At 28.2% G+C, this 10286-nt stretch overlaps 1 protein-coding gene across 1 annotated transcript; it reads left to right on the plus strand.

Annotated features, from left to right (window-relative positions):
- The first annotated feature begins 8161 nt into the window (after window positions 1–8161).
- LOC121209537 (aquaporin TIP1-1) lies at window positions 8162–10102 on the plus strand. The gene is made up of 2 exons (XM_041080334.1): window positions 8162–8753; window positions 9552–10102. Exons 1-2 carry the CDS (start codon window positions 8370–8372, stop codon window positions 9921–9923), a joined length of 756 nt encoding a protein of 251 aa, XP_040936268.1. The 5' UTR covers window positions 8162–8369; the 3' UTR covers window positions 9924–10102.
- The last annotated feature ends 184 nt before the right edge of the window (window positions 10103–10286 follow it).

A 10286-nucleotide genomic window follows, 5' to 3' on the forward strand; every position in this document is an offset into this window, starting at 1 on the left:
ATACCCCCTACCTGTATTCATTGCCGGAATAGGGTAATAGGGTACGAGGTATTACCGGAGTTTACGATTTTTTTTATATTCAATATAGCCCCTTTATAAATATCTAACCTTCCCTGCAATATTAAATCGAGACCAATCCACTTAACCAAACCAATTCAACATATTTTCAAGATAAATTCATGCATATTTATAAGATAACGTCATCACATACCCAAAACCAAGTTTGTTAACCATACTAATGGCTAACTTTATATTCATTTCACGTTAACATTTACTTTATTAGCTTATACATGCCATTGATTTCCAAAATAAAGTTTTTTTATATACCGAAATCCTGAGGTTGATAGTGTGATGTGTCTCCGACCAAATCCGACCTCCGAGCTCTTAACACTACAAAACAGGGAAAAAGGAAACGGGGTAAGCACCTCGTGCTTAGTAAGCTCATGTAACAAGAATTATACTTACCTAATATTTTCAATACAATACAATAAACATTTATATATCCATTTAATGCATTATTACCCTAATATGCACAAACTCAACATTCAAGTTAGTACAATAATTTCCATGTACCAATAATATATACCATGATTGATGAGCTCATCAATATCATAATTTCCATTTCCTTGTTATTTTTCCATATTTATCCCGTTGAATTTATCGGAATTTCGATGGATTTTCAGAGGTACACTTTTAGTGTACAATTCCGGGTCCGTCAATTCATATTCATGTGCGCACATTTCCATTTCAGAGAGCACACTCCCGCGAACCTCAACCTTGCAGCGAGATTACCAGTCCAGGCTAAATCCCCTGCAATATAAACTCATAGAGTATTGTCGGGATTACCAGTTCAGGCTAAATCCCCTGCAACGACAATTACTCTAATGAGCTTGGATCTGAATTACCAGTCCAGGCTAAATTCAGACCCTAATTCGGATTACCCGTCCGGGCTAAATCCATTTTACACATATTCTTCGGGAGGGCTATATCAGGATAGGATCACCCGTCCGGGCTAGATCCTTTTTACCGTCAATTCCTTTTCAGATATATCAATGTTTCATTAATTTTCATACAATGAACATTCAAATCATATTCACATCAATAACATACAATCTCAAGCAATTTAAGAATATAATTCAAGTTACACGAACTTACCTTGATACTTGTTCGTGTACAAAAATCTACTAATCCTTAACTTTTTCCTTTCCTCGATCTAGCTTCGTATTTGAATCTTCTGGATCTAAATAAATAAATTTAATTATCAATTTAATACATTTCATGTTCATATGCAACAATTTCTATAATTTCATTATTATTATTTATAGTTTATTCAAAGTTGTCTATTTGAGTCATAGTCACTAAATTATTTATAACTTGAGCTATGAAACTCCAAACTAAGATCCATTAATTTTACCTGAAACTAGACTCATATATCTTTTTACCATAAAATTTTCAGAATTTTTGGTTTAGCCAATAAGTACAGTTTATTCTTTAAAGTCTCCCCTGTTCTGCTATCTAACAGTTCTGACCCTTATTCACTAAAAATTAATTATCTCTTCATACATAATTCAGATTATATTCTCGTTTGTTTCTATTGAAAATAGACTCATTTAGGATTCTAAAAATATAAATTTAAGCCCCTAATTATTTTTATTAAATTTTTTATGATTTTTTAAAGTCAGAATAGGGGAACCCGAATTCATTTTGACATTGTCTCACAAAATTCATTATATCTCAAAATTTACAAATCCATTGCTTAACTATTTCTTCTATGAGAAACTAGACTCAATAAGCTTTAATTCCATATTTTGTTCATCTTCTAATTCGATTTATAAAATTTATGGTGATTTTTCAAAGTTAGTCTACTGCTGCTGTCCAAACTGTTTTTGTGCAAGTTGTTTATTACCATTTTTCCCCTAAGTTTTTAATAAATGATAATTTTGTCCCTACTCAATTAGCCTCTCAATTGAGCTGATTTTTCTCAATTAACATTTTATTCTATCACCTTAAACTAGTTTACAACCTTTAGGAATCATAATTTCAGCAATAGACTTTAATTCCAAGCATTTTCACAATTAGGTCCTAAAAATCAATTTCTATTGAAATTACCTAATAAAATCATCTCATAAACAAATTAAAGCTTTAATTTCATTCTATTTCATCATAAACTTACAGCACTCAACCATGGTGACTTTCAATTTCATCCATGAAATCAAAAACTAATGAATTTAATAGTAAGACCTAGTTGTAAAAGTCTTAGAAACACAAAAATTACAAGATAAAGGCAAGGATTAACTCACTTGGTGCAAAAATTATGAAATACCAGCTTAGAGAACCCTCCTATGGCGTTTTTAGCTGCTGGAATTGAAGAGAAATGAAGAGAAATCTAGATATTTCCTATTTAGTCCTAGTTTTATTTAGTTAATTTTGCAATATTTCAATTTTACCCTTAATTTATCAATTTTCCTGCTGATTTCATGCCCTTGCCGTCCAGCCATAATAAATTTTGGGTCTAATTCCTTTTAAATCCTTTCTCATTAGACTCTTAAGCTATTTAATCATTCTAGCAACTTTTACACCTATCACAATTTAGTCTTTTTCATTTAATTGACTACCCAAACATTAAAATTTCCTAACGAAATTTTAATACCACATTACTAACATTTCATAAATATTTATAAAATTATTTTCGACTCGGTTTTATGAGATAGAGGTCCCGATACCTTGTTTTAACCCAATTTCTTCAATAATTTCTTTTTCTAACTAACCACTAAATTGGTAAAAAAAATTTCTATCAATATTTTCATACGATTTTCCTATCATATCAATTTTCATGCAAAAATATTTAAATAAATTTCTCTTTAACCACTGTTCCGATAACTTTGAATTTAGGCTATTACACGACCTGAAAATAACTATTGTTGTTTTGTCACTATTTTGCTATTATTTCGCTATATTGCTATTATTTTGTTGTTATTGTTTAGATATTATATAATTCTTGTATTATATTTTCATATAAAAAATTTAATATGGGTGAGATAAACTAGACTGAGTATTTTTCTCTTAGTTAGATTTAAACAAAATTTTAAACCTATTTTCCAGATTGAGCCTATGTCTAAAATTTTATCTTCACTCAGCTCAATACATGAACACCTTCCTTAAAAAGAAAATTCTACACGTAGACACGTGGAATGAACTAATAACGATGTTAACAAATACAAGACGTCCCACCATTCACAGCTAGATTGTCTTATTCACAATACTAATTGTCATTAGCTTAATTAAATTAGATGAGCGGCCCTCATTGCTTTACTTAAATGGCTAATTTGTCATTAAGCTTAAGCTTTACCAACCATGACTTGCCAATTAGCATATTATAAGGTTATTCTCACTAGCAACGTTATTTGGAATATGCTTTGGATAAACAATTCCTAGATTCTTCTTTAATTAATTAATTAAGCATTTTCAAAAATAATGATAATTGCTTTTTAGCTAGCCCTTTTCCTTCTTATAATAATAATAAGTTATGAATTATCTATATATATAAATAGAATTTATTTTTTTTATACTAAAATGCATCATACCTAATATATGGGTGAAAATTTTATTTTCTAAAAAATAATTATAATATTAAAGAAAAATAAAAAAATTTATAGATAAGTGATTATGTTTTAATAATTATTTATTTATTAAATAAGAAAAAAATTTCAATGACCAACTGGTATTGAGTTAACTCGTGATACCAATTTCATGCAGGGACAGGGTCAGAAATTATTTTTTTGGCGAAATTAAATTATATATATTTTTACAATAATAAAAATAAAATTTTATTATTTTAATAGTTTATATCTTTATAATTTTTAAAGATTAAATTAATTTTTTATCATTTTAAGGGGGTCAATGTGTAATTTTACTATTACTAATTCAAAATTTTATCAATGATAAAGAACCTCCATTTTAGAGGGAGTGCCGGTCTGTCAACCCCTGACTCTACCCTAAATTCGTGATATAACGATAATTTATTTTAATTTTATAACTAATATTTAAGAAAATATTATTGTTTTGTTTTTTTACATGTTAGTTTATTAGTTTCACCTATAAATTCTATTTAATAATCAATGAAGCAAGTGGTTAAGAAGCTTTCGTTTGGTACAAAGTTCAAACCTTATATATTATTAAGTTTGCATCCAAAAAAATTGAAAATTTTGATTAAATATGAATCACATAATGTTTGGTGGACATTATTAAATATTGGGTTAATGTAATTTTTGGTATATTTTTTATTTTGTCCATTTTAATACTTAAACTTATAATTAAGTCCACTTTTATATCTAAATATAGATTTCATGAAAGTATAACGATGTGACATTCTAACATTATGTCATATCAGAATTAAAAAAATATATTTTTTAAATGAATATTAAATACATAATATTTTTTTTAAAATTTCAGGTGATGACATGGTAAAATATTAAAGTGTTACATTATCATACTTTTATGTTGAGTTATCCACAAGCTGGGCCTTAACAAAATTTTAGTCCCAATTGATAGGCCCCAGGCTCAGGCTTGACCTCAAAATGAGCCTAACTTTTTTTCCCAAGCTCAACCCAGATATAAATGTTAAAACCTAACCTCAGTCGTATTAAAAAATTTTATATAAAAAGAATTTTAAAAATATAATTCATCAAAAATAATAAAATAAATGTTTTTCAATAAATTCAAAATAAATTTAAAAATATTTATACTCAAATAACACTAGCATAGGTACAACCTAACAAATAAATGCCTTTAAAATAGAAGAAAAATTAACAATAAAACAAAAGTTATACAATAATAACAAAATAATAGCAACATAATAGTGAAATGACAGAAACTAGTGGAAAAACAATAACAAAATAGTGGAAAACAATAGAAAATTAACAGATATCTTTCTTGCAAATTCAAGTTGGAATTGGGCAAAATCCTCATTTTCTGAACCGCTCTTATTTTCTTGTTTAAATTCATTTTCTGAGCCTATATTTTTGCACAAACTTTCTACCTTTTAGACATGCCTTCGAGCTAAATCGAGTGACCCAATCTATGAGCAAATCTACTTTTACGGAATCCAAATTCAAGAATTGAAATAAATTTTTTTTATCAATTTTAATTAAAGGTGTGAATTAAAAAAAAAAGAAAGTAAAAACATCAAACTAAACCTAATTTTCATTGGACTATCTTTTCAATGGGACATCTTTAGCTAGCATTTGCAATTTTGAAAAAGGAAATGGAAGAATAATATATATATACATATATACTTTTCTTAATGCAATTAGTGGACTCTCCCCTTCCTCAAACTAAACAAATGATAATTGTTATCATAAACTAGTTTGCTAAAAAAAGTTAGAGATGACCAATCATTGACAAAGTTTTTGTCTTAATTTATACAATTATGATTGATTAAGGCCCCCCAAAAGTTACATCACTTGACACATTCAAATGTTAATTAATTTTCCCTAAGAAAATGACAAATTTAATTTAATTAATTTTTTTAAGTTAAAACTCATTATCATAAGAAGAAGATAATGTTCTTTAATATAATAAATATTTATAGGGTTGTATTGTAGCAAGGGTCCTTACAAGTTAGGTAATGTCATGATTTGAATTTCTTTTCTTATTTTTTAATTAAATTGAGTTAAACTGAAATTAGTTTTAATAAATTATTTCATTAGAATAAAATTATATTAATATTTAAATATTTATTAAAATATGTTTCAAGTCTATGTACTTTTTATATTAAATTTATTGGCGTGACATTTAAAAAAAAATTCAATTGGTAGTCATGTAACTAAAAAAATATGTTGGAATGGATTTGAATTTAATAGAATTGTTTTAATATGGTTTAACAACTAGACTTTGCATTTTTCAATCCAAAATACAGAAGGACTAAATTTCATGAAATAAAAATAAAATGATTAAATTCAAAATGTACGAAAAGTACAGGGATTAGGAGCATATTTTAACCTTATATGTTTTGTAAGTTTAATTGTGATTTTAAGTCCATTTACAATATTGTTAATCTACTTTTATTAAATTTTACTATGGGACTTTAATTTTTAAACAAAATATTTGAATATAAAATACCACATATATATATATATGGCAAACAAAGATTAACAGTGCTATTAATTGGTGTTTGACTTTCAATTCAGACAAATAGAAGGATTAAATTTCAAAAGTGAAAAAAACAGGGACTGATGGCAGAATTAAACCTTAAATTTAAATAAAATAATGTATGAAGTGTAACACATAATCTATGAGTTGGGAACTCAACATGTTTCAGTCGTCAGATCTGGCAACCACCGGGTCTTATTCTACGTGTCGGAATCATATTGCGTGGTGAAAATGAATCTAATATCTGACGAGTCACCCAGTCAGAAAACTTATCCTTTTTCTATTGGTTAAAATCGTCTTAAAGTCCTTACACTCTTTGTACATGTTGAATTTAGTCCCTTATACTTTCAAGAATTTAGTCTTTGTACTTTTCATATTTTAAAATTAAGGTTTAATTGTTGACACAGTTAAAATTCTTCTATTAAATTCACTGGTGTAACATTTTAAAATAAATAAAATACTTACTTGATAGTCATGTAACAAAAAAATAAGATTATAATAAACTTGAATTTAACAAAAGAAATTTAATTGTATCAACAATTAGATCTGTATTTTTAAATCCAAAAAAATATAAGGACTAAATTCCTAAAAAATTAAGAATAGTGGGTCTAAATTCCAACTATATGAAAAGCAAAAGGACTCGGAGCATTCTTTAACCTTATTTATTTTCATTTTTTCTAAAAAATAATTATTTTAAGAAATATTTCTATGGATGTTTCGAGATGGATAAGGAGGGCGGGAAAAGAGGAATCGAGGAATGGGACCCAATGCCTGAGTTGCTCTTATCCAAACATGAAATCAATTACTTATTCGCGTGAAGCAAATAATTTTAAAAAATTTAAAGAAAAAATAAAATTTTAAATAATAAAAGGGTTTTTTTTTTACAAAATAAAGTATAAATATATATCAATATTTTATTAATAATGAAACCCAAAGTTAATTAAAAGAAATTAACCACAACTTGACATTGAAGGCGAAGATAGAAAAATTTTTAAGTTATATATTTTTACAATAGTTAATATTTTATAACTTTTAAATTTTGAGGTGTTCAATTAAAATTTTATTATTTGAAGGTTAAAATACAAATTTACCATATATTAGTTTAAGATTTTATAAATTTTGACAGAATAAAATTTATATTTACAATTTTAGGAGTACTGGAGCCCCTATCAACTCCCTTCTGTCGCCCCTGCTCTGCATAGTTTACTCATTTCACTGGAGGAATAATTCAATTTTTAAATTTATATGCTTTCTAATATAATATAATATAATAAGGCTTAATATTTAATATACTAGCCGTATAATTTTTTTATTCCACAAGCAGCTTTAAAATATTGCCATGTGTATCTTTTTTTAATAATTTATTATATCTCTATAGAACACTTGTCAATCCTTTAACTCTACTTATGGAGTCTAAAAATTTACTGACAGTACACCAAATATTTTTCCATACAATAATTATATAAATATTTTTTTGCTAAAACTTGTTTGAAACAATAGTTAAAACTCCCATCACGTACAGGATTAAATATTGTCATCTTCTTTTCCCTTCTCCTAATATTGTAATGATAACAAATATATATAAATATTCTGATTTTTAAATAAAATTCAGTTTATTTTTAGTAATGTTCAAATTTTGATTTTGGTCCCTCTAAAATGGTTTGTCTTTATAATCTAATTTAAAAACACAGTTAATTAATCCAAAATAAATATGAATTTTTTGTTCTTAAAAGCATCCATTTTAACTCATCAGGCCGACACACACTTCTTGTTATTAATGGTCAAATTTTGATTTTGGTCCATTTGTTGTGCTCTAATTTTTATACTTTAATGAGTTTATATAGTTTAGTCCCTTTACTTTTATAGTATCATTGTTAATTCAAATAGCTAACACCCTTATCAATTTCAGTTAAAACATGGACTTGAATTTTTCATAAAATCATTTTATTTCTGTTATTTCAAATTAAAGTAAAAGAACTAAATCTCGATTATGAAAATAATAAAGGGACCCAAATCAAAATTTGACCTTTTATTAATTAATTTTAACTTATACAAAATTCAGGTCTAAAAAGTAAATTACACAAAATTTAACTAACTTAAACCGGTAACCATGGAGCGTCCCTTTTATATATAAGTAAACAGAGCTGAGAACTGAAAATACACTCCGATCTTCATTCTCCATTTCCCGTCCGCTTGATTTCCATCAGACGGTGATAACCATGCCGATCCGAAACATAGCCGTGGGCCGACCCGAAGAGGCGACTCAACCGGACGCACTCAAAGCAGCTTTGGCTGAGTTCATCTCCACACTCATCTTCGTTTTCGCCGGGTCAGGCTCCGGCATGGCCTTTAACAAGTTGACCGACAACGGAGCCACCACTCCGGCCGGTCTTGTTGCCGCTTCTATAGCTCACGGCTTAGGACTTTTCGTCGCTGTATCCGTCGGCGCTAACATCTCCGGCGGTCACGTCAATCCCGCCGTCACTTTCGGCGCTTTCGTCGGCGGGAACATCAGTCTTTTACGCGGCATCCTCTATTGGATCGCTCAACTACTTGGCTCAACCGTCGCTTGCCTCTTGCTCAAGTTCGCTACTAGTGACATGGTAAACACACACCACTGGTCAAACAAAACATATATAAACTTTTTTACATTTAATTTTAGGATTAATTTTAGAACCTTGAGTTAAATTTTAAATTAATCTCAAGATTTTAAAACGTTTCAATTAAGTCCTTAAATTATCACTTACTAATAATTTAGTGATCAAATTTTAATAATCTAACTATCTGTTTAAATGTAATTTTAACTCATACATAGCATACAACATATTTAAAACATGTAATTTATTTAGTAAGTACATAAAGTTGATGTTAAGATGCACGAATCAGGGCTTTATATCCAGTGGCGTATCTAGGCCTCCCCTAAAAAAAATTATTTATTTAATTTTTTTTAATTTTAAAATTTCAAATTAGTAAAAGTAAAATTATACTTTTTCGCTTTAAAATGATAAATTTTTTATTTAATCTTTTAAAAATTATAAAAATTTAGAAGATTAAAAGTTATAATTTAATTTTGGCCCCTAAAAAATTTTCAATTTCACTCCTATTTATCTCCTTACTTAACATTAAAAAAATAATTAGAATATTTTAAATTTTAAGTATTAATTTAAATGGTTAATTTTTAAAAATGCCCTGTAATTAATTACCATATTAAAAAAATTAAAAATTATTACCAATATATCAAAAAAATAAAATTATTTACTTTTTAATAAAAATATTAATTTACGGACCCGTAAGCTAGTTTATTCCTTCAACGTTTCCGCCCTAAATACCAATTTTGAAAATCAGTTATTTCCGTTATTTTTAATAGCGCTAATATACGGTTTTGTTACGGTACTTCACAGACCGTACCGGCTTTCGGACTTTCATCGGGAGTAGGTGTGTGGAACGCCGTCGTTTTTGAGATCGTGATGACTTTCGGATTGGTCTACACGGTTTACGCCACGGCCATCGATCCTAAAAAGGGAGACCTAGGAGTGATCGCACCGTTGGCGATCGGTTTTATTGTGGGAGCCAATATCTTGGCCGGTGGTGCCTTTGATGGAGCTTCGATGAACCCGGCCGTTTCGTTCGGACCGGCTTTGGTCAGCTGGTCCTGGGACAACCACTGGATCTATTGGCTCGGACCGCTTATCGGTGGTGGTCTAGCTGGTCTCATTTACGAGTTCGCCTTCATTAACCAAAGCCATGAACAACTCCCTCCCACCGATTATTGAAACCAGTTTAATTTATCATGAAAACGGTTTTTTCTTTTCTTTTCCTGGTGTATGTATTTTGTTGAGCTTTTCTTTTGTGTTTAACTTGTGACCGTTGATCATGCTTACTTTATCATGATCATCATCCAATGGCTGATGTTGTTTGTGAATTTGTGTTAATGCTCCTCTGTTTTCTATAATTGCTTACATTTCTTTTCTTTATTTTTTTAATTCTTTTTTTTTTCTCTCAACTTTGTTATATTTATTTTTAAAGTTTATATTTAATATATTCTCAACATATAAATCTCTAAATTATTGATTAATCAGTAGCTTATTAATAAATATAAAATCTTTAATTTTTAATGATAATTTTGATTATTAATA

This window comes from Gossypium hirsutum, chromosome A11 (assembly GCF_007990345.1).
Source record: "Gossypium hirsutum isolate 1008001.06 chromosome A11, Gossypium_hirsutum_v2.1, whole genome shotgun sequence".
Taxonomy (NCBI): Eukaryota; Viridiplantae; Streptophyta; class Magnoliopsida; order Malvales; family Malvaceae; genus Gossypium; species Gossypium hirsutum.